Raw genomic sequence first — 24,644 nt, 5'->3', positions numbered from 1 at the left:
TTCTTAGAAATCCTAAATTTGACAAAATCTATATTTTATTTCTGTAATCTGTAACCTGTAACCTTAGCTTAAAAATTGGTGTATACGTATATATTTCTCTCTGTGTATATGTTTTACTTTGTTTCATTTCTCAATAGAAAGTAGAAGTACTGAAGAACTGAAACAATTCTATTCTCACAAGAGTCAAATTTGGTATATCCCCAGTTTAGTTTCCTCCCACTATATGTGATCAGGAGGTATGATTCATAACTAGAGCCTCGTGGTTTTGCCCCCAGCTTGGATTATCATGGAATGTGGGCCAAGGTTCATGCACAGAATTATGAAAAATAACCTTGATGCAATTTTACTGCAAAAGGAAACAAAAATTACAGAAGTGAGATGTACAAAAGCAATGAGACGAGAGTGACTTAGAAATACACCTGCCTATATTGTGGACATGAGTAGGCCTTAAGACCACAAGTTAAATAAGAACCCGAAGTGGTAAGCAGTTGATAAAAAGGTATGTTAGATATTAGGATCCAGTAACAAGAGCATAGAGTCCAAAGTATGGAAAGTAATTGCTATCCTGATTATAGCCCACTTAAATGTAGTATTTGGTTCTATGCACCACATTCATACATTAATTCTGACAACTGAAGCAAGTTTCAGTGACAACTGCTAAGAAACTGTGGAGTGTGGAAACCAAACCTTTGAGGAAAAGTTAAAGAAATGCATAAGTTTAATCAGTAGTATATGATTGAAGGGAAATGATAGGAGCCTTCAGATAAACAACCACATGAAGGTAGAAGTTCTTCTTCCTCAGAGTTCTTCAAATAGAAGCCAGATGATCATCTGTCAACGATGCTGTAATGCATCCTGTTTTCTGCATGGGGTCGGATCAGGTGATGCCTGTAGTAATTCCAGCTTTATGGTTTTATGATTCATGTCATTTAGAAGATTGTGGTCATTCTTCTGGCAGGTAGACAAAGACGAGCATGGAACTGTAAAACATGACTTCTATAGACGCAAAATGTTAACTGCTAGTGGCAAGAACATGGTAATACAGTTTTCGTTCATAGAGATTTGGGGAACACAGAAGTTTGTTATTCAAAAGAAACAGCCTGTAACCACGAGTGGAATTTAAATGGGCCAAGACCAATCGCTAGGTGGCTGTTGGTCAGTGCCGCGACAAGGAAAGCAGGTAATGGAAAGAGTCTTGTTTTGGGACATTGCTTTCTTCCCTTTTCTACTGCCTGTAGAAAACAAGAATATCCTTGCTGCCTTCCTTACTCTTTTTTTTGTTATACTAACTGGCAAACAATACATATACCAACTTCCAAGAAACCACATGGGCCCTATATGAAAAGTTTTTGATCCTGGCTGTCATGGAAATAATGTCTAAATGACTTTTGGTAACAGTGGAAAATCCCAGTCTGAACAGGATGTTTCTCCAGAGTTCTGTGTGGCGAAAAGCAGAAGCTATTAATGGAAACCTTTAAACCAGTTCTTCTCATACAAGTATAGCAATGATTTTTACTTCTCATGTTCTAAAAAGTACTTCAGGACCTTGTCCTTACCTTCTTTTGGCTTAACCCTCTTTACTTTTACCATAGGAAAATTGAAAAAACTGAGTTTTCTTCTCAGTCCTTTACCATTATGATGTACTATTTTCCTTTGCAAAAAGATTATTTGCTAAAATGAAAAGAAAAATAAAACTCTTTGTGTTTGTGTTTGCAATGTTGTGTTTACTGTGTACAGAAAGTTCTTTCCAAATCTAGCTGTTCTATTTAGAAAAAAACTTATTTAATATTATGCAGTGAGTCTCAAATGTGTGTGTGTGTCACAAGTTGCTGTTGAATTAGAATTTTTAATCAAGCAGAGGCAGAAATTGCTACATAAATGGTGATATTTATGAATCAATAAATTAATCAATAAACCAATCAATTCAATTAAAATTAAACATGAATTGAATTGAATTACATGCCAAGCAATTATTCATGCAATATACGGTATATCTAGAACAAATCTTGAATATTTTCTAAAACAAAAATTTAAAGTTAATTTTCTATATCATATGCTTTTATACTATTCACTATATTAATATTTATAAATCCATATTGTAGAAAACAAGAATATCCTTGCTGCCTTCCTTACTCTTTTTTTTTTGTTATACTAACTGGCAAACAACACATATACCAACTTCCAAGAAACCACATGGGCCCTATATTTTCTATTTTAATTTTTGTTCCTGTGTTTGGGATGTATTATGTGCAACAGAAATGCTGGAAATTCATATATTCCATGATATGAGAAATACAAGTAATTCTGTAACTCTTTCTTAGCAAATTTACCCTAGTGTTGGTAAATGAGAACATGCTATTTGCTTAACTGTACTATTCATTAGTAAATAGCATCCAAATAGGCTAATTAAAATTCAAGTTATACTACAATAGTAATAGACATTTTCCCTTTGCTCCATTTCTGAAAGCAAGAGGAAATTTTTCTAAGCTGCTTTTGGGCCAGTGGATCAGCCATAGCCCCATTTTTTTTGTGTGGCTGAGTTTCTTTTACGCCTTTAATGGAGGAGTAGGGGTTCTGAGTTTGCCTTTTAAAATCCTTGTATGTCTTCTGAGTTCTGAGATAGCTTATACTAGTTTTTTTGTGTGTTTCTCACCTCATTTTTTTTCATTAGCTAGATGTGAATAATTGACCGAAATAATCCTTAGAGAATAAATTTTGCCTGGAACCTATGATTTATGCAACTACATTTTATATGCATAGAGAAAGACTTTGCTTCGTCTTATGAAAACAAAACCTTCCCTGTGGAAATATAGAAACTCCTGATTATTAAGGTTAACCTACTAGAAAGTAGCATCTCTTTGCTGGAACTGCAATTCCAGAATTCTTAGTTGACCATAAAATATGGAAAGCCTACCTGAAGGGACCAAGACAGGCCTAGAATCTTTCAGACAGGAAAACCTTCCATAAATGCAATCCACATTAATATTAAAAAACAATGTGCAAATTCTCATGAAATGCAAAGAGATTTTCATTTCTTTCACCTATGCTTCTGTATTTTAAGACAAAAAAAGGGAAATGTTTACCTTCTGCATTTTGCAGTGAAAGACAAGCACCTGGAATTCTGAAAATAATTTCAACAGTAAAAGAGCGGTTAAGGTACTTGCTTGGATTGGGGATCCACGTTCAGGTCCCTGTTGATCACAGAGCTTACTGGGTGGTGGCTGTCTCTCAGTAACACGTCACTGATTGCTATATACATAAAATGAAGGAAAGTCCCAAGGATCCTTTATTTTTTATACTTCACATTCATGATTTCTTAGGTAAATTCTGTTAACTGTGTTTGTTTCATTGTAGCATATCTACCAGTGGTGTGGCTCTACCTGCAATAAATATGAGCGCTTGAAAGCTACTCAGGTTGCGGTGGGCATTCGAGACAATGAACGGAATGGCAGAGCACAGTTGATTGTTGTGGATGAAGGAAGTGAACCCCAGCAGCTCCTAAAGGTATCATATTCATTTGCTTTAAAAATGCCTGTTGGTTAGTTTATCTAGCCTTCCTCAGGCCACAGTTCTAGATCTAATAAATGAATGTGTTTGTTGTATATGTGAGAGGGTATAGATACTAGTATCTTGTCAAGGCTGGGAAAGAACTTTGGTTAAAACTCTTGCTCAGCAGTCAATATTGATTTGTCAGGGGTGTCAAACTCAATTTCATTAAGGGCCGCATCAGCATTGCGGTTGCCCTCGGGGGGCTGGGTGGATATGGCCAGGGTGGGTGTGGCCTACTGGGTGGGCATGGCTAGAATGCGTATGGCCTACTGGGTGGGCGTGGCCAGCTCTACATTGTTCGCATCAAGGGTGCCTATGGGGGCCTAGGCAGGAGTGGGACAGATCTGAGAGTCTCTGGCAGAAGGAGGGTCTCTGGGCCAGGGCCATGGCAGTGGGGGCCATTCCCTCACTGTTTCCAGGATGGCTTCGCGGGCCACATGAAACCACTTCGCGGGCCGGATCTGGCCCCCGGGCCTTGTGTTTGACATGTCTGATTTATGTGGACCGCTAGTGAGCTGCAGGCTGAACAAAATGGAACGAACACCAGAAAGGAGTGTGCATTGAAAAATGACCTGATATAGTTTGAATGAATGGAACAGATTGAAGTGAAATTGGTCTATAACACTCCAGAGAATAGCAATTGATATAAACAATATCTCTGAGTATAAAATAGGATCAGGTGTATCAGGAAAGAAATGTTTTTGATTCAAAATTTGCATAGGGAATGTTCGTGTATTTGTACCATAAATAGATTTTATCTCGTTCTCCTTCTTCAAGGAAATATAGTGATGTGAATAACCTAAAATTCTTGAGTTGTCTAGAGCAGGGGTCAGCAACCCAAAACAGTGAAAGAGCCACTCGGAACTGGTTCCCTCACAAAAGGAAAAACTGGGAGCTGCAAAAAATGTGTGTGCATGTGCGTACATGCGCGCATGCGCAGAACAGGGTTTGACTGAAGAGTGGAGCCAAGGCGAGATATGCACCTACCCTGCATATTTGAATTGATTGGTTGAACTTTTTTAGTCCAACTTTTTTTTTTTGGACTGCACATGGCAGAGGACTGGGAGCCGCAGGAGATGGCTGAAAGAGCCGCATGCAGCTCCAGAGCCACGGGTTGCAGACCTGTGGTCTAGAGGAAGCGATTACATTTCATAAGAAACCATACAGATATGATCTTGGGGAAAGTAGAGAGACAAGTTTTATTTGTTATAATGTATAAGGGACAACTTTATATGATGATGGTATAGAACTCTGTTGAGAGAATCAGCTGTGGAAATCTTGGTATAATAATGCTATCTTACTCCAAAGGAACATTTTGCAATCTGGGAAAGAAACATTCAGAAATGATACTTGAACCCACGTGCTTCAGTATCACACCAACAGTGGCAGAGGAGTAGGGCAGAATCTGGATCCATGCAAAGTGATAAAGTAGAGCTGCCTCTGTCAAGTTTGTTTCCAAGGATGGGCAAATTGACAGTGAGGTGTGGAGACAAAGACAACTCAAGTTCTGTGAGCTTTGGTTGCTTGAGAAATAGCTTTGAAGGTGACAGGGGATTTGGGGTCAGTAAATTCACAAACTGAACAGAAAAAATAAAAACTTGCTTGTTGGAGGATGATTTGTTTTTCTTATAGGCCAGCTGTACTTTTCATTGAACTTTTACTCTCTGGTGTTTTTTTTAATGGTAATTGCATTCCTGGAATGAAAAGCCTGGAGTAAATCTTTGACTTTGAAAAAATTTTTTGTGTGTGTATGTGTATATATAAACACACACATTAAAAATTCTCAATTAAATAAATAAAATATATACACATGCCCCTCCCCCACACAATTGTTTCCTGTAGTTTGTCTTGATTCATATAATCACTTAAAGCGGGGGCTTTCAAACTTTTTTAGGCTATGGAATCTGTTAAAAAAAAGAAATCCCAGGATTCCTCATCAAGAGGCAAAACTCTTATGATGGAAAATTGCCTATGATCAACAAACTTTTTTTAAGCTCTACTCTCTCACAGAACTCCTAGCAGTTTATTATATTAAAATAGTAGAACTGAACATAGGCAATGTATTCAATTTATTTTTTATAGTCCTTGAATGAATACAACATGTGATGATTATAATCTCCAAAGCAAAGAATCTATAGAAAAACCAAGTAGAAAGTTATGAGTTTTTGTTCCTCTCACTCAGGATTCTAATTTGCACTAGATAACTGCATGTTGAAAATCATGGGATAGATATATCTCATTAAATCTTGGAAATAAACACTTATCTTTTAACTAAATATACTGCCATTTTCTTCCCCCTTTACCTCCTGGCATTATTTCAAAGTCAGAAATAACTTCCTTATATATTTCATAGAGTCATAAAAGTTAAACAGCACATTCTCTTTCCACTTGCAGATAAGATGATAAATGATCCATGCAGGCTGACTTCATATTTAAGAGGCACATATCAAAACTGCAGAGAAAGAGGCAGAGAGAGAAGGGATAATGATGTAAAACACCAGATGGGATGAAGTATCCTGCATTCTCATTTCTGCCTATTAAGTAATGAATTTGAAGTTGATTTGACTATAGCTCTAATTTCATTTTTTGGAAGTGTGTAAAACATCACAAATCTGCAATGCTGCTATGCAAGCTTTTTGAGACTAGTCAAATAGTGGCTGAAAATAGTTACAGTAATATAAATAATTAGCAACTGTAGATTTTCTGCTTTTTTTATTTTCAGTAGATATTTTACCCTGAAGACCATTGGGCCATTTACCAAAGTAGTTGACATGAAATAGCTTCATGAAGTGTGCAATAGCCATTAAAGGCTGTGGCTGTGGGTGGGGGGGGGGGTGGCCAATGTATTATTGGACCAGCTTGGATCAGATTTATTATTTAGATGGTGGTTCCCAACCTTTCTAGCTTTGTGGAACAGTGGGGGGAAGAGAGATGATTTGCATGAATGGCGTGCAAGCATGTGCACGCACAGTCTCATTTGGGCAAGCAGCAGACACGCACACATGACGCTCACACAAATGGAGTTACACTCATTCCAGCCCACTGGTTGTGCAAATGGACCTGTGTGCGCACAAGCACTTGCCCACTGCTTCTGCTGCCCAGTTCTGAATAGCTTCATGGTCCAGTAGTGGGACATGGCCCAGTGGGTGGGGACCCCTGATTTAGGTAATATGGACCTGAATCTGAAATAACAGATTATTTGATTTTTGCAGTGATAAAAGTACAGAATCTACATTACTATGTTATAAAATGAAGACTGAAGGTGGCAATGGAGATGACTGATTCTTCTGTTCCATAAAGTTTCGGCTTCATTGATATATAAAACTCATTTATTTTGTTTCTATTTAAGCAGAACTACAATATTTTTTTGCATATACATAGAATTATTTTACTTTTTCCTTCTTTACAGTGGCAATTAAATCATAATGTCATTAATTTAGCCAGCTTTTTTTTCCAGTCTCAAATAGAAACAGCTCTCTTTTACAAGTAGCCAAATTTCTAAATTTTAATTTGAAACTGATTTAAACTCTGGCTTCATTATCCAGGATATAAGTCACAATTATTACATGGATTTACCTATAATTAAATGTTTACTATTCAGGATTTTTTCATGGCAGAGTTTTTAAATGTTCCTTCAGTAACTAATATATACACTAAAATATATTTTTCTCATAAAATCCAAGATAATAAAACGTGCTTTTTTCTTTTGAAACAGCAAAGCAATTCTTTGAAAGGAAGCTTCTAATTAATTACTTATTGATATACTTCATTGACCAAAATCTATAGGACTAACTTACAAACTGAGAATATCATTCTTTAATAATACAGAATTCACGGGCCAGTCTGTCTCACTTTATGATTACAAAGTGACTGGCACAGTGGGAATATTGGTTTTTATTTGTTTAACTTGAGTGCTTTCAGCATGATGACAGTTGAAGTAATCTATAGCAAATGTGTTTTTTTTTTGTTTCTCACATCTGTCATGGCATTGTGCTCACACTTTTCTGAGAAACAAACTTTAAAAAATTGTGTGAACAGCTCCAGGATGGAGTAATTATTGTCTCTCATTTCTTGAATTAAAAAAGGCTTAATCTAAACACAAAAAACTTTTAAATGTCATGTAGGAGCCTTATATTTGGTTGGCAATCTGTGTACAATTACTTTTAAACTAATTGATTCAGGGCTTAATCAAACATGCTTTGTAGAGATGTATAAATAGGATCTCCACTTGGATTTAAACCCAAGTCATTGGCTATTCTGATCAGAAATCTCTTTCTTAGTACTCACAATCAGGGTCTAGAACAATTAACCATAGGATCATAGCTGTGGCCACTTCACTGCTGCCCCCCAGTACAGCTGACCCATTCCGGCTGGCCCTCCACTGGTGTTTTTCCTCCACCACTGGTCACCTGCCATTGTCCCTCATCCCAGATGATTCACAAAGGGTCACTTGTCCCCAGCCAAAAGGGACATCTGGGTACTGGGCTCCACTCTGCAGCTTCTGCTGCCACTGCCTGTTGTGTCCTATCTGGCCTTGCTCTGGTGGGTGCAGACTGGGGTGGGGCAGGATGCAACAGGTGGTGGTAGCTTCTGTGTCTTGAAAAGCTGGTAAGGCCCTGTCCTGACACCCCCCCCTCCAATCATGTGGAGTGCCTTGAGATCCACCAACCCAGCACAGGGAATCTTGAGGGGACAGGGTGGCCAGCTACCAGGTCAGCCAGCTTCAAGCTTTGAGACCCTGGCTTCACTTACCAAGCTAGAGCCCAGTTTGTTGAACTGATAGTGTTGGAGGCCCCTGCGTCAGTGCTTGGGAAAGGGATGGGTGACCGATTACCAGGAGCATTTGTAAGGGTAGCATGAGCAACCCCCTCTGAGTCATCTGTAGCACTGTTGAGTGTTGCCTTGCTTGAGATTTAGATGGAGAGAATGGGGCAGGGAAGCAAATGGGGAGGCTCTCTGCCAGGTTCTCAAAGCTTGAAGCTGGCTGGCCCACAAGCCACCCACAATGCCACCCACCCTGTCTCATCAAGGTTGCCTGCATCAGATTGGTGGAACTTGAGGTGGCCCACATTGCACGGGCTGGTTGGGGATAGGGCCTTCCCTTTCGCAGGCTTTTAGGAGGAGGTGGTGGCTGGCACCCATTGCATCCTGCCTGGCCCCTCTCTGCACTGAGCAATGCCAGATTGTTCCAGAGAAGGAGGATGCAGAGCAGGGCCAGGCAGGATGCAACAGGCGGTGGCGGCAGAAATTGCAGGGTGGAGCCCAGTGCTTGGATGCACTGCAGCTATTGGCTGGGGACAAGTGTCACTTGCAAGGGGCGGGGGACCAGTGGTCCAGCCAAGAATAAATGCTTGCGGTGGGTCAGTTGCAGTGGGCGGCCCACACTAAAGTGGTTGAAGTATATGCCTGTGGTTAATTAATTGTCCCATTCTGTTAAAATATCTTGTACAGTATGGACTGACAGGTTTGTAATTTCCAGGTCCTCTAAAAATACCAGTAACCTGATTTTTTGATGTTTTGTGGGGGCTAAATTTCCAGAATTCTCAGTTACGTGAAAAAATACCATATGGAGTAATCTGCCTTAAGTCTGAAATATTGAAATAGATGACATGCATATATAGGCAACCCATTGAAATTTAGGAGGCTTATTTTAATCCAGTATTATATATGGTCATAGCAAACACTCTTTTCCAACAACCCAAGAGACGGCTCTACACATGGACATCACCAGACGGTGAACACAGAAATCAGATTGACTATATGCTCTGCAGCCAAAGATGGAGAAGCTCTATACAGTCAGTAAAAACAAGACCAGGAGCTGACCGTGGCTCAGACCATGAGCTTCTCGTTGCAAAGTTTAGGCTTAAACTGAAGAAAGTAGGGGAAAGCACTAGGCCACTCAGGTATGAATTAAATCATATTCCTGTTGAATATACAGTAGTGGTGACAAATAGATTTAAGGAATTAGATCTGATAGACAGAGTGCCTGAAGAACTATGGACAGAGGTTTGCAACATTGTACAACAGGTAGCAACTAAAACCATCCCAAAGAAAAAAAAATGCAAGAAAGCAAAATGGTTGTCTGAGAAAGCTTTGCAAATAGCTGAGGAAAGGAGGGAAGCAAAAGGCAAGGGAGAAAAAGAAAGATACCCCCAATTGAATGCAGAATTCCAGAGAATAGCTAGAAGAGATAAGAATGCCTTCTTAAATGAACAGTGCAAAGAAATAGAAGAAAACAATAGAATAGGAAGGACCAGAGATCTTTTCAAGAAAATTGGAGAGATGAAGGAAGGGAACGTTTAATGCAAAAATTGGCAGGATAAAGGACCAAAATGGCAGGGACCTAACAGAGGCAGAAGAGATTAAGAAGAGGTGGCAAAATTACACAGAAGAACTATACAAGAATGAGCTTAACGTCCCTGATAATCACAATGAGGTGGTCACTGACCTCGAGCCAAACATCCTAGAATGTGAAGTGAAGTGGGCCTTAGAAAAGCTGAGCAACAACAAAGCTAGTGGAGGTGACAGTATTCCAGCTGAGCTATTCAAAATCTTAAAAGACGATGCAGTAAAAGTGCTACACTCAATTTGCCAGTAAATTTGGAAAACTGAACAGTGGCCACAGGATTGGAAAAGATCAGTTTACATTCCAATTCCAAAGAAAGGCAGTGCCAAAGAATGTTCAAACTATCGCACCATTGCACTCATTTCTCATGCTAGTAAAGTTATGCTTAAAATCCTACAAGCTAGACTCCAGCAGTATGTGGATCGAGAACTACCAGAAGTACAGGCAGGATTTCGAGGAGGCAGAGGAACTAGAGATCAAATTGCCAACATACGCTGGATCATGGAGAAAGCTTGAGAGTTCCAGAAAAACATCTACTTCTGCTTCATTGACTATGCTAAAGCCTTTGATTGTGTGGATCATAACAAACTGTGGCAAGTTCTTAAAGAGATGGGCGTACCAGACCATCTTATTTGTCTCTTGAGAAACCTATATGCGGGCCAAGAAGCAGCAGTGAGAACGGGACATGGAACCACCGATTGGTTCAAAATTGGGAAAGGAGTCCGGCAAGGCTGTATACTGTTGCCCTGCCTATTTAACTTATATGCAGAGCACATCATGAGAAAGGCAGGGCTAGATGAATCAAAAGTTGGAATTAAGATTGCCGGAAGAAACATCAACAACCTAAGATATGCAGATGATACCACTCTAATGGCAGAAAGTGAAGAAGAACTAAAGAGCCTCTTGTTGCGGGTGAAGAAGGAGAGTGCAAAACCTGGGTTGAAACTAAACATTAAAAAAACCAAGATCATGGCATCCGGCCCTCTCAATTCCTGGCAAATAGATGGGGAAGAAATGGAGGTAGTGACAGATTTTATTTTCCTGGGCTCCAAGATCACTGCAGATGGGGACTGTAGCCAAGAAATTAAAAGACGCTTGCTCCTGGGGAGAAAAGCCATGGCAAATCTAGACACCACACTAAAAAGCAGAGACATCACCCTGTCAACAAAAATGTGTATAGTCAAGGCTATGGTCTTCCCAGTTACAATGTATGGCAGTGAAAGTTGAACCATAAAAAAGGCTGAGCTCCAAAGAATTGAGGCCTTTGAACTCTGGTGCTGGAGAAGAGTCCTGCGAGTTCCTTGGACTGCAAGGCAATCAAACCGGTCAGTCCTAGAGGAGATCAACCCTGACTGCTCTTTAGAAGGCCAGATCCTGAAGCTAAAATTCAAATACTTTGGCCACCTAATGAGAAGGAAGGACTCACTGGAGAAGAGCCTCATGCTGGGAAAGATTGAGGGCAATAGAAGAAGGGGATGACAGAGAATGAGGTGGCTGGATGGAGTCACTGAAGCAGTAGGTGTGAGCTTAAATGAACTCCAGAAGATGGTAGAGGACAGGAAGGCCTGGAGGAATGTTGTCCATAGGGTCACGATGGGTCGGACTCAAGTTCGCAGCTAACAACAACATTATATATGGATTCAACCGTGTGTGTGTGTGTGTGTGTGTGTGTGTGTGTGTGTGAAGCTAGGCAACCCTGTGAGTTATCCTATGGCATTGTTATATTAAATGTTTCTTGGACTCTATATTAAGTGTTCCAGTAGGCAAGTTTGAATTTTTGCCAAAAGATGCTAAGTTAATTGATGTATGTATAAATTCCCAATTATTTAAAGCACTGAATGCTTAAAAAAGATACTATCATCAATTACAACATATTTTTGTTGATACATATAAAATTGCATGAAAAAGCAGAACTGCCTAGTGAGCTAAATATTAAATTAAAGGACTTCTTAAAGGATTTCTCATATGAAAATTATTCAAGTAAATGGACATTGATCAAGCATTTCAAGTGAAAATGTACAATGAATGGTTACACATATCATTTCTTTCTTCAGGCAAGATAAGACATTCTTGAATAAAGTGATTAAACAGCATTCTTAAGAAATTACACTTTTTCAACACTTAAATTAAATTATATACTCAATCTACTCATCCATTCTGTATGATTGTGTCCTGGGTATCTTAACTACTTATAAATTCAGAGGGTCTTGGACAGCTATAAATTATGTTCATGACTCTACCTTGCAATTATCGATATTGTCATGGCTTCTTTTACACATAAAGCTGTTATTAAACAGTTGCAATTTACTGGAAGAAAGTGAAACAGTAAAAGTTGTTAGTTCCACCAAATATAGAAAATTAAACCTGGGTTGAAATAGGATGTTTGCTAGCTGAAGACCGTTTATTTTTCTCAGGAACTAACCATATTTCTGCAATTTCAATTTCTGCTGAATCCAAACAAATTTTGCATTATTTTTTAATGTTAGATGATTAGGAGGCCACGTTAGAATAAATCCATATTCTTGGATCTTTTGTGTAGTTGGGCAGTGCAAGTATGACTAGATTCAGGATGTAGTTAAGACTTATTTCAAGGCGGGTTTCACCTATTCTAGGGGTAGGCAACCTCGGCTCTTTTATGACTCATGGACTTCAACTTCCAGAATTCCTGAGTAAGCTATGGGAGTTGAAGTCCATGAGTCATAAAAGAGCCGAGGTTGCCTACCCCTGACCTATTCTATTTACCATTTCTATAAAACTGCTGGGAAATATCTATTACTTAGGGGTGAGGTGTTCCCAGTATGTTGAAAACTCTTAACTACCATTCCAGGCCAAGTTGGAGATTCTATGAAAATCTTGGAACTGGTCTGTAAGAGGCTGGAGGGATGATTTAGATTAAATTACCTCAGATTTGCTATTTGTTAATAAGTAACTGAGCTACCTAGGAACTCAGTCCTGGATAATTTAGGTGGATCATGATATTTATTTACTTCTGAAAGAGTTGGTCCATGAATGTCTAAACTCATGGTTCTTGCTGGAACAACAGGTTATGCCATGCTTAGAGGGACCTTAGACCAAGTTTACTTGGGACAATAATTTACAGATCCACTTTATAAAGAAGCATTACGACATGTTTTGGAAGCTGCTACTTGTTAAAAAGAGCAGGTGGAAAAAATATTTAAAAATCTTTGAATCCTCAGCCTTTAAGCAGTTATGAAAAATAGTGTCTTTCTTTTGAATACTTTAAACTTTATAATAAAAACCCAGATGCATTAAAATATAATTTAAAACTGCTCAGAAATCTCAAACTTCCCTCCCACAAGAACAATTGCAGGAGCGCAAAAATACCTGAAAAAAGTTTTGGAAGCCAGTTTGAAATTATAGTAAAATAGACCTTAGATTTAGTGAACTAATTTTTATTTGATCAGAATGAAACTATTGTACTCCAAGTTGTCCATTTCTGTTGCTTTTTCTGTGTGTGCCTTAAAGGCCAAGGTATACTCCATAGCCATCATAATCTTAACATGATAGATGTCTCTGAGGCTACTTGCCTGCTCTTTCTCCTACTTCTTGCTTAATACTGTTACCCAGTGCTTTTTTTGTAAAAGAAAAAGGTGCCGGAACTCACACATGTCATACAACCCACCTTGCCTACCCTACAAGGTTCCATCCAAAAAAGGTGCCGGAACTCCGTTCTGAGCGTTCTATGAGAAAAAAAGCCCTGCTGTTACCAGAGAAAACTGGCAAGTAGTAGCTGAATAAGCCCCTCCTCCTTTTGCCTTTCCACTCAATGCTACTGCCTCTGCCATCAGAACAGGCCATTGGTTGCTGCTCTTGTTCTTTCTTGGCCACATCTCACTTTCTGCCCACTGTTGTTGAACACCCAAGGAGAAACAGCTGAATGAGCAGTGACTCACTTTGGCACATTCCATTTAATGCTGCCACCACTACCAAGGCCATCCTGGGACTATCTTCTCCAGCTATCACCCTGCTCACTCATTGTGCTCCTTGGTGTCCTACAAAGGAAGTGTTATGTTGTACTAGTCTGAAAGCAACATTGCCGGGACCCATTAAATGTCTATGGAGATTCTCAGTAATCCAGATCATGGTTAAAAAAAAACCACCCACATCCTTTGAGACTAGGCCCAGTAAGGATTTTCATGCATGTTAAAAGGTACCTTCAGATTTTATCAAAATGTCGTTCCATTGATTATAACCTATTCAACTGAAAATATCTCAGAGCTAAGGAAATTATTTTTCATCATCATAGTGGACATATGAGGAAGGTCCCTGAAACTGAACATAAAAATTGATATGTAGAGGCAAAGATAATACAAACAATTTAGGAATTTCAGAAATAACAATAGTAGTTTAAAGTAGAACTTTAAAGTAGAACTAAAAACACAATGGTTATCAGTATATAGTAACTGATGCAAAAATGACATATGGGGGTTTATTGGAGGGATTGTTTAATTTGGTAGTTGACCATTTTCCCAATTACCTTGAGAATAGAATATTCTGGTAATGTCTGCTCCTAATCTCCTCAGCAAAGTAAGAATGGGCCATATACCATGAATTAAGTAATGGCAAATACATCTGGCAAATACAGTTTTATTTGCATTATTGCATAATATCATGCTAGAGCAGAAAAATATAGAGGTAGTTTGTTGTTTGAAATATATTTAAGGTACTTTTATTATCTATATTATACAGCTTCACTGTTTCTCCCTTATCAAATATTTGCATTGTCAACAGGAACGCTGCTTCATAAATATATACCCTGCCCTGGGCAATATTGCATTGCAGTTATCTTATTTAAATATATTCTGGTTAGACATTAAGCCAAATGAGATTAGTTTTTCTTTACTAAATATGAAGAGAATTCAGTGATATATTTACTAGGCAGTGAATTTCCAGCAGTCTCCCACATTTGATGCATATATATATAACACAATTTTAAGAACTTGCTTTTGTGGTTTTCTCATTTTAATTGTACAGATATAGTTATATGTTGCAATTATATGAAAAAGATTAATATCTAATACCTTCCTAGCATGTGGCTGTTTCAAATAAACCCCTTGTCACCCATCTTTCCAAAGACATCAAAGCATCTGATTGAAATTGTAAAATTTAGGTGGGCTTATTTGCTGCCACTTTGAAACAACATCACCAAAAATGCTCAAGATTGTTAATCCATAAGTAAAAAGAGACATTTTATTTATATTATTTTGCCATCCTATCTTTCTTTCAGCCCCAACTTTTTTTTTATGTTTAGGTTTTGGGTCCCAAGCAAAATCTTCAGGAAGGCAATGACAATGATGATGAGACTGCTGATATTACTAATAGGCGAAATGCTAAACTCTACATGGTAAGAATCCTTTTCTTTCTGCACATCTTTTTATATAGAACAATGAAGACATGTTCTTTTAATTGTTTGATATGGCTACTTTGTTAAACTTACATTCATACCCTTCTCAGTCTAAATCAGTTATTCAAATGCTTTTACTCATTTAAATCTGTGACAGATTTATCACATTAAAGGTATGCAATGTATATCCACAGTCACCAGGTATGTGTGTGTGGCAAGTACATAAATTGATGAAACATGCTTCAAGGTAATCTTTGCTTAACAACCAGTTGCTTAATCACAGTTCAGTTCTGTCAGACCCTCCAAAAGGTAGTTATGACTACCTTTTGACAATATTATTTATGAAATTACAGCTGCTACACACACACTCCACAATCATGTGATTACATTTCAGGTGCTTGGGTTGCATACATGACTGGTTGCTGTGTCCTATAGTCAGATGATCCCAATTTGTGATTTTTTTTGACTTGCTTTATGACTGTAATAAAAATAGTTGTTAAATTGAGAGGTCACATGGTGATCTAACAAATGACTGCAATGACTTATAATGGGCTCAGTTGTGGTCATTAAATGATTCACACAAACATCACACAAATCATCACACAAACATTGCACTTCAATTTGCATCAGTGTCAGGATTCAAGTATCCAATGCTGGTATTTTGATTGTGACACTTTAAACCTGTCTAAAAGCTTCCCCTCTGGTTTCCATACAGTATAATCTCATAAAGGAAAAAAAATATGGAGGGGGTGTATTTACATTGAAGTAAATGCAAGTTTGGCTCCTTTTGAGATCATCCAACTAAAACCTTGGGAATGCAGAGAAAAGTGAACAGTCTGTTATGCATGTTGATTCTCTCCCCAGTTTGAAGACTTCCACACTATCAATTGAATAGCAGAAAAGGACTTGTAACATTTTATAGTTCTCCATTCCAGGAAAAATTTCATTTGCTAATATTTGCCTGCAGTTATACGCCTAAGTAATTACAAATGTATTCACAAGCAATTTATAAATAGCACGGGTGGAGGAGGGAACTGACAGTCCACTATTTAGTATAGTTCCCCTTCTCTTACAAAGAGGTGATCAAGAAAACGGTATCAGCCATTCTTGATCACATAGTGACTAACAATAGGAAACTACTTCACATACAGCAGCTTGGTAGCTATAAGCTACTAATCCTGTTTTTCTGGTCTGTGACTTAAAACAATTGCTCATACAGTTTCAGAATAAGAATCTCTCTAAAGAACTTCAGTGACTTGATTTAATGCTATCAAATAGTCATTTTGATTTTTGAATTCTAAAGTATTATAAGGAAAAAAGAAATTACCCAATTATAAAGTATAATAGTTCAACTCCCTCTTCTGGAAACAAGAGGAGATGAAGCACGAGAGCATAGCTGTTTCTTTGGGAAATGAATTGGAATGAAACACTGATTCGTCCTCTTTTTATGTCTGGAGTAGATTACATAAAGGAAAGCTGGCACATATTTATTGAAAGGTGTTTGGTACTGCAAAAAAACTACCTTAAGTAACTGGAAAAGATTTGCATACTTTTAATATAGCGCTATATATGATCCTGTAGAGCTGGTTCCCCTTTCCAAAACGTGTGATATATTTATTTCTAAATAGACTGTATTCTGCCAAAGGATTTTTAGAGTAACGGAAAAGCTTCCACTTTGCAGTCCCTGCTGATGTTAATGCTTCCTGTTTAGCATGACCAGGAAATTAAAGTGTATGTAGGAAAAGCTTTAATTTTTGGCTTCTTGCATTTTCATTTTTTATAGCGCTAATTTGCTGAAACAAATGAGATGAAGGTAGCAATTGTTTTCCTTCCCTTCTACTATGGGAAAAGAAATTGGGGTTATTAGGAGATAATGTGATAAACAATGTTATTAGTAAACCTTCAGCCTCTTCCCAACCTGTTTGCAGAGCTCCCTCTGTAATAGTTTGTTTTTAACGTTAAGATTACTTAATTTAAATAATTAAAATTTAATTTGTATAGTTTTAATCTAAGGTTATTACAATACCCTAAAGCAAAGCCAATGAAACTAATAAAAAAAGAGAAACCAGATTCTAGCTTTTTGTTGTCTTTCATTGCATCAGGAGCACAAATTTGAAAGTTCAGAGTGGAATGCACTGGCATCCCCTGTACATCCCTTACTTAAGATACATACCGTACATGAACTTTAGAAGTAGTAACCATGTGAAATTACTTGAACTGTGAGTTGATCTTAATGTGAATGTCCTGCATATTCAGGTGTCTGATGCCAGTGGCTCTATGAAGATTACAGTTGTTGCAGAAGAAAATCCATTCTCAAGAGCAATGCTTTTGTCCGAAGAATGTTTTATATTGGATTATGGTGCAGCTAGACAGATATTTGTATGGAAAGGTAAATGGAAGTCTTTTTGCTTTCTTTTTAAGTGCCAACAGAAGATGGAAATGAAGACATTGACCTCAGAAGAGAAAATCTGACATAGACTATTTTCCTAGCCAGACTAGGAAACTCTTAGAAAAGTTTGTCAGATGGTTTTTAAAACAAAATTGAGGTGGGAACGCCATTGAATATTTGGATCCAACAGATAACTCTAGCCTCCTGCTTTATTACTGTAATTGCAGAGTAAAAAATATTTTTTTAAAAAAATGACCAAAAGGAAAGAGAGAAATGCAAACATTTTTCCTAAGATTTTTATCTGTCAGAAAGAATTTGCTGAGCAATTGAGCTTTCGGGAGTTCCACTATCGTAGTCCTCCAAGAAAACCTTTGTTTTAGCATGCGGACATACATTGATACAAAGTCTGAAGTCTTTGTATCTGAAGAGATGAAAGGTCTTTCTTTGTTTTCCTGGTAGATCATTCTCTATAATTGACTCTTTGATAAAACTAAAACTGTTCAGGACATTGTAAAGGAAAATGTCAAATCTGTACTCAGCATAGATTCTCTTATGTGTTTGTGTGTGTGTTGTTTTCGTTGTTTTTTCTTTGCTTCCTGGAATGTCTTGATACTGTAAAACATGCATCATCCTGGGAATACTGTTAAACATGCTGGTGGTGGGATAGTATGAGTTAAAATCTATGCATTTTAAGGTTGCCAAGTATGAAAAAGCTGCTATAAAAATCTACTATGATAGGTTTCTTTCCTGTAGTCAATAAAGAATACTGTAAACCTGATCAAATTAAATTATTTTTTTATTATAATTCATAACTAGCACATCAAAAGCCATGTTGACTAAATCAGGGATCAGTTCAAATATTTTTGCTGGGATCTTTTATGTCATGTTCTGAAGGAGTTTCTGAACTGTTCCTTTCATCAAACCACTTCATTGTTGTAATGTGAACTATCACTTTATATTAATAAGGTAAAAATGCTAATCCAGATGAGAGGAGAGCTGCCATGAAATCAGCTGAGGAATTTGTTCAGCAAATGAATTATCCTCCTAACACACAGGTATGCTTATTTAAGAAACACCTGCTATTTAAGATTTCTAAAGGTGTATTACCTTCAGTTATAAGGCTACCATAACCCAATTGATGTGAGCAATATTAAGCTGACTTTGTAATAATGACGCTTGGGGTGTGTGTGAAAGCCCTAATAAGCAGGCATATACATAGAATGAAGGCTACTGCTAAGCTTGTAAGCCGCCCTGAGTCTTCGGAGAAGGGCGGGATATAAATGGAATTAAAAATAAAAATAAAAATAAATATGACCTCTATATTAAAATGTTCCAAATATTCAGATGAAAAAAGTTTATTTCATGAGCAGGCTTAAATTTTTAATTTTATTTATAATATTATAAATATTAATTAAATAATTAAAAGCACAACATAAAATCCTACAACAAAATAAAAAGCACAATAAAATCAGATCAAAAACTATACAAAATATATTAGATATATGTGAACTAGAAAGCAGCAAAGCTTGTAAAATAGAAGTCAGACAATATGCTATTGGCATTTCTAAACAAATAGGAAATTTCTCAAGCAGCTAGTATTAAAATGTGTTATAAGCACCTAGAACAGGACTTTTCAACCAGTGGCCCACATACCACTGGTGGTATTTCAGCACCTGGTAGGTGGTATGCATATGATAGGTTGAAAAGCATTGTAAAAAAAAAGTGTAAAAGTAGATGAGGTGAAGCGGCAGCAGCGCCACACAGGCCTGTGGGAGAGCTGTGCGAGGTACTGCTGGGACTCTGCTGAGAGCCCAGGATTGGTGGTGTGCTGCTCCAGCTGATCGGTGGTGGCCTTGGGGGTGGCAAGGAGCCACACACAGTTTTAGGGTGGAGATTCAGCTGGAGCTGCATGAGGTTTGCCTATGTTCTGCTGAGAGCCCAGGATCAGCACGTGCAGCTACAGCTGATGGGTGGTGGGTCTAGGATCTTTTGCCCCCTACCCTTGGCCACGCCTTCTTCTCCTTAAGCCTCCCACCTCCACCCATTTGCCTCCAGCGTTCCTCCTCGGAGTAGCATGCGATTGCCGATAGGTGATTGCAGGAGCTTTGGCGTGGGGTGCAGCTTCTGCAGTTGAAGTGGGGCATGGGGGATGTTGGGGTGCTAGTTGATTATACCCCCCAAAGATTCCCTAACCTTAAAACAGCTCTTTGGTGACAACAGTTACCTAGCACAAGGAGCTCAGGAGAAAGAGATGCCGGAAATGCTAACTCTCAAGAATGAGAGGCTCAGAGGAAGCTACAGGGAAGGCGGGAGCAAAAAAAAGGAAATCAAGCCTGATTGACAGGGACCATAGTAACTCTGTCCCTACTCTGCATAGGGCAGTTCCCCATCATCCCCAGCCCAGCAGGGGCCTTCCTGCCGCCCTGTTGCAGACAAAGGTGGGTTGAATATGATCCAATCTCTAAATATGCCCTATGATGTAGGGCATATTTAGAGATTGGATCAAGTACTATTTGATATATTTTCGTATAGTATAGGAAAATAATAGTACTGGTAATTACACATATTTCAGTTTTTTTATATAATTCTATGATCTGACATACAGATTCAGATTCTTCCAGAAGGAGGTGAGACACCCATCTTCAAACAGTTCTTTAAAGACTGGAAAGACAAAGATCAAAGCAATGGATTTGGAAAAGTGCATGTCATGGAGAGAGTGGCAAGAATTGAACCAATTGAATTTGATGCTAGCAAGTTACATGAATCTCCCCAGATGGCAGCCCAGCACAACATGATAGATGATGGCTCTGGGAAAGTGGAGGTATTTATGTATATTGACCTTATATTGCTGTCAAATTCCAATACTTACTGTTTCAGTTGTTTTGCTTTATGATATTATTTTTATCCCAGACACTCTTACAATTCACATTTTAATGGAAGTATTTTGGCTCGTAAATATAAAACTTTATTGTGAGATACACGGACACATTTTAGCACAATGCTTTAACTATTTAAACAAGTGCAGGTGAGGCAAACTTTACATTGGGTCCTTGAATCATGGGAAGGGCAATTGATTGTTCTTTCATTTCTGCCTCCCCACCCAGACTTCAGAAAGGCATTCTTGGTACCGTATTAAGGGGAAATCCCACCCCCCAACTGTTAAGAGAAAAACACCAGGGGAGGCGTAATTTTTATTTCAACTACAAGTAAAGAAGAGAGAGAAAAACATCTTCCCCCTCCCCCTGGCCATCCCTGCATGCGTCATTCCCAGTGATGATCACTTCCCTTGTCTATAATTAATAAAAGAAGGGAAGTGAGACATACTTATATTTTGAGGATTAAAGTTAACAAGATTAAGAATTTGCAAGATGTTCTGAATATGCAGACACATTTAATTGTACTATTCTTTCTACAGCAAAGAATATTCCTTGCATTAACTAGGATCAATCTAATTTCTTTACCTACCACACTTCCAATCAGTGAACCAGATATGACCTTCAGAAATGCATCAGACACACAAATTATCTTGCACTCTTTTTCTAATAGCACTCATTCAATTTTATGCTTCTTAAAATTTCCATTGAACTCCCAAGACATCTAGAACCCGAATCCAATAAATTGGAAAAAGGATTTCCTCAGTTGCAGAATCCCTTGCAGATTAAAAAAAAAACCTGGTAATTTCTCCCTTTCTAACATGTTACACAGGAAGATAAGAATTATTTATACTGTGTGATTTCTTAACAAAACATAATATGATTTCCTCATTAGTGTTCCTATAAACCAGAGACCTCTGGTGAAGCCACAAATAAAAGACCATTTAAGGGGTTGTTGGATACTATTTTTCCCCCCTCACAGATGTGTAAGGTACCAAATCTGTATTAAGTAAATGTGAACAAGCTATTATTTTGACATCTAAGTATCAAATTAAATTTAAGTGTGCTTTTAATGTCTCTAAATAGAAAAAAATCTTAAGCTTATACCTTAATATACTTATTTCTGCTGTGAAAGATTTCAGACAGATTATCAGTCAGGAAATAATAGTGTATCAAAAATTCTGTTTGAGGATCTACAAAAAGCTATTTACAGTAGTTTCCCATTGATACCTTATTTTTCTTAGATTTGGCGAGTTGAAAGTAATGGCAGAATCCCTATAGAACCGGGTAGCTATGGGCAGTTTTATGGTGGTGACTGCTACATCGTATTGTATACCTACCCTAGGGGCAAGATTATCTACACATGGTATGTTTAGTTAATGTGCTATTACTGTGTTAATATGATTTGAATAGTCTGTCCGAAAACTTTGGGTTTCTGCAGGCATAGAGTCATACTAAGCATAATACTGTACTTCAGCTTGTCTTAGGACAAGGATGGACCTCCTCTTATTTTGGGATGGCTGGAATGGATGGCATCATCCTTTGTCAGCTCTCAGCTTGCTCAGAAAAGGACCTTCACCTGAGTTTTCTGAGCTGCATCAAAAGTGGTTGCTGATACCTCATTCCATTTTTTAAAAAACAAATGTCTTCATTCTGATTGGTTGATATGATGCCCTATCTCTACTCTGCCTTTAGCAGGCATTTTTGTATTAGGTTGCTGAATGCCTACCAGGAAATATTGACCTTTTTGTTTTGGGGAACTGCTGTCTATTCCTTTGGTTTTGTTTTAACTGAGTGAAATCACTCCAGTTCATATTCTGACAGGAAGTATGCTAAACTGCTTTTACACCCATCAGTCCTGAAAAATCATGCTCACAAAAGGGAAAGCAACTGACCTTTGCTTTTCTGATATGGATGAAAAAGGGAAAGAACAGTGAAATGTAACAATTGTGGCTGAATTACTCATGGTCTAGATAGAAGAATCTGGCTATCACTGAAATCTGGAAAAGTATTTCTTAAATTGTATTAATTTCCACCTGGTTTATGCAAGACAGGCAAGCAGCTGAAAACCAAAGAGAGAGAAAACTTGTTAGTTTTGTTCTCAGAATAACTCCACTTACAGTAAAGACTAACATTGTTTTAGATGAATGATACACTGCCTCAGTCCTTTGACTTTTGGTGTCCTCACTCAAACTGTGAAATGTAATACATTTGTAATGCAATGAGATATAAAAAGAAATCATAGTATAGCAAACTACATACTTTTATGACATAATTCAGGATTTCCCAGCGTCTCTTCTATTACTATAGGGAAAAGAATCCCTTTGTTACTATAGAAATATTACTGTCTGCCTTGGTAATAATCCTGTAAATTGTTGATGATATATAAGATTATATGTTTTGAGTTTCTGTGATTTCATTTTTCCCCCAAATGTATTCTAGTCTCACTACTTTATGCTTGTTGACTTTATGCTTTATATAAACTTGGGGGAGAATGGTTTGAAATGATTAATGATTAATTGTATTTCTTCTGTCCACAGGCAAGGAATTCATGCAACTAAAGATGAGCTTACTCATTCAGCATTCTTAACTGTCCAACTTGATCGATCTCTTGATGGACACGCTGTCCAGGTTGGAACTCTCTTAGGAAATATGAAAATTGTGATGGTGCAAACTTGGGAAAACATGAGAAAAATAACAAGTAAAGCAGCAGTGTTTGGTATGTAATTTAAACTACTTTTAAATTACATACCAAATATGTTCGTATTTTTCTAATTAGTTTCAGTAAGATCATTAATTCATTTTTGGTCTACATAGATATTTTTTAGCTATTTTTAATGCTGCTTGTTCCTTACAGAGAACAAAAGTATCCCCTTACTTTGTTACACTTGAAACAATTAGGGGTCTGGAGGATAATATCTATGAAGAACAGTTGCAGGAATTAGGTATGTCTGGTCTACTGAAAAGAACTAGGGGAGACATGATGGCAGTGTTGAATATGAGGGCCTACCAGGAAGATGACGCAGTCAACCTATTTTCCCCAGCACCAGAAGGCACAGCAAGCAATAGATGGAAACTAATCAAGGAGAGATGCAATCTAGAAGCAAGGAGAAATTTTCTAAGAGTGAGAATAATTAGTGGAAATTGTGGGTGCCCCATTGCTGGATGCTTTTAAGGAGACTGGACAGCCACTTATCTGAAATGCTCCTGCTCAAGTAAGGGGTGGGACTAGAAAACTTCCAACTCTATTATTTTATGTCCTACCGGTAATTATATTTTGGAAAAGGAACAATCCTTTTTACCTTACTAGGTAATCTAGAATGCAATTAGGTTATCAGTCACCAGATGGCACTGCTGCCTATTTTTACAACAAACACAAAACTCCAAATGTTAAGTTCTAAATAGTATTGTGCTGTATTTTCCTGGGAATCTCCAGAAGATCATGGTTACTCTCGCTCTCTATTTGTTAAATGTCTCCATGGTGAGACTCTGGATTACATACAACAAAGTAACCAGTTAAAACAAGGCCAGATAATAACAATTAAGAAACCAGCAAAACATAACATTAATAATTATCAACTATACATGGGCCCACAGTCAGCTAGGACTAAAACTATGATAGAACAAGAATGTTTTTGTCTTGCAAATGCAAGTTGGGAGGATAAGTCCATAGTAATATTAAACCAGGGGTCTTCAAACTTGGCCCTTTTATGACTTGTGGACTTCAACTCCCAGAATTCCTCAGCCAGTGTGCCTGGCTGAGGAATTCTGGGAGTTGAAATCCACAAGTCATAAAAGGGCCAAGTCTGAAGACCCCTGTACTAAACCATATGAGGACCAACAAAAGAGAAGACAAACTTCACACTAGAAGTGTGAATAAAATTGTAGAGATCTCAAATGTCAAAACAATATTTAAAAGGTTGTTTGAGAGAGATTAGTGTTGTGCAAGATGAAATGCCATTTGTAGCATGTAGGGAAACATCAAATTTCGTCTGTGCTCACTCTTCTCTCTCCAATTCATATTTCAGTTATTTGGCTGTCCCCTTCCACACCAAACTCAAGGGAAGTTTCCTGAGAAGATATAACATGTGCTTAGACAGCTCTCACTTTTGGAAGCCTGGT

The 24,644-nt window shown here is 37.9% G+C and overlaps 1 protein-coding gene across 1 annotated transcript in view; it reads left to right on the top strand.

The window, feature by feature from the left end:
- The window catches only part of SCIN (scinderin), a 45,569-nt gene that overhangs the window by 8,091 nt on the left and 12,834 nt on the right, over window positions 1-24,644 (top strand). The window contains exons 4-10 of the mRNA XM_083377962.1: window positions 3,355-3,504; window positions 15,168-15,260; window positions 17,517-17,649; window positions 18,616-18,704; window positions 20,255-20,470; window positions 21,767-21,888; window positions 23,063-23,153. Of these exons, the coding sequence (XP_083234088.1) occupies window positions 3,355-3,504; window positions 15,168-15,260; window positions 17,517-17,649; window positions 18,616-18,704; window positions 20,255-20,470; window positions 21,767-21,888; window positions 23,063-23,153 (894 nt within the window). The remainder of the gene's footprint in view (window positions 1-3,354; window positions 3,505-15,167; window positions 15,261-17,516; window positions 17,650-18,615; window positions 18,705-20,254; window positions 20,471-21,766; window positions 21,889-23,062; window positions 23,154-24,644) is intronic.

The sequence above is a fragment of the Vipera ursinii genome, assembly GCF_947247035.1.
Source record: "Vipera ursinii genome assembly, chromosome: Z".
NCBI classification, from domain to species: domain Eukaryota; kingdom Metazoa; phylum Chordata; class Lepidosauria; order Squamata; family Viperidae; genus Vipera; species Vipera ursinii.
This window is presented reverse-complemented; position numbering and strand designations above follow the sequence as displayed.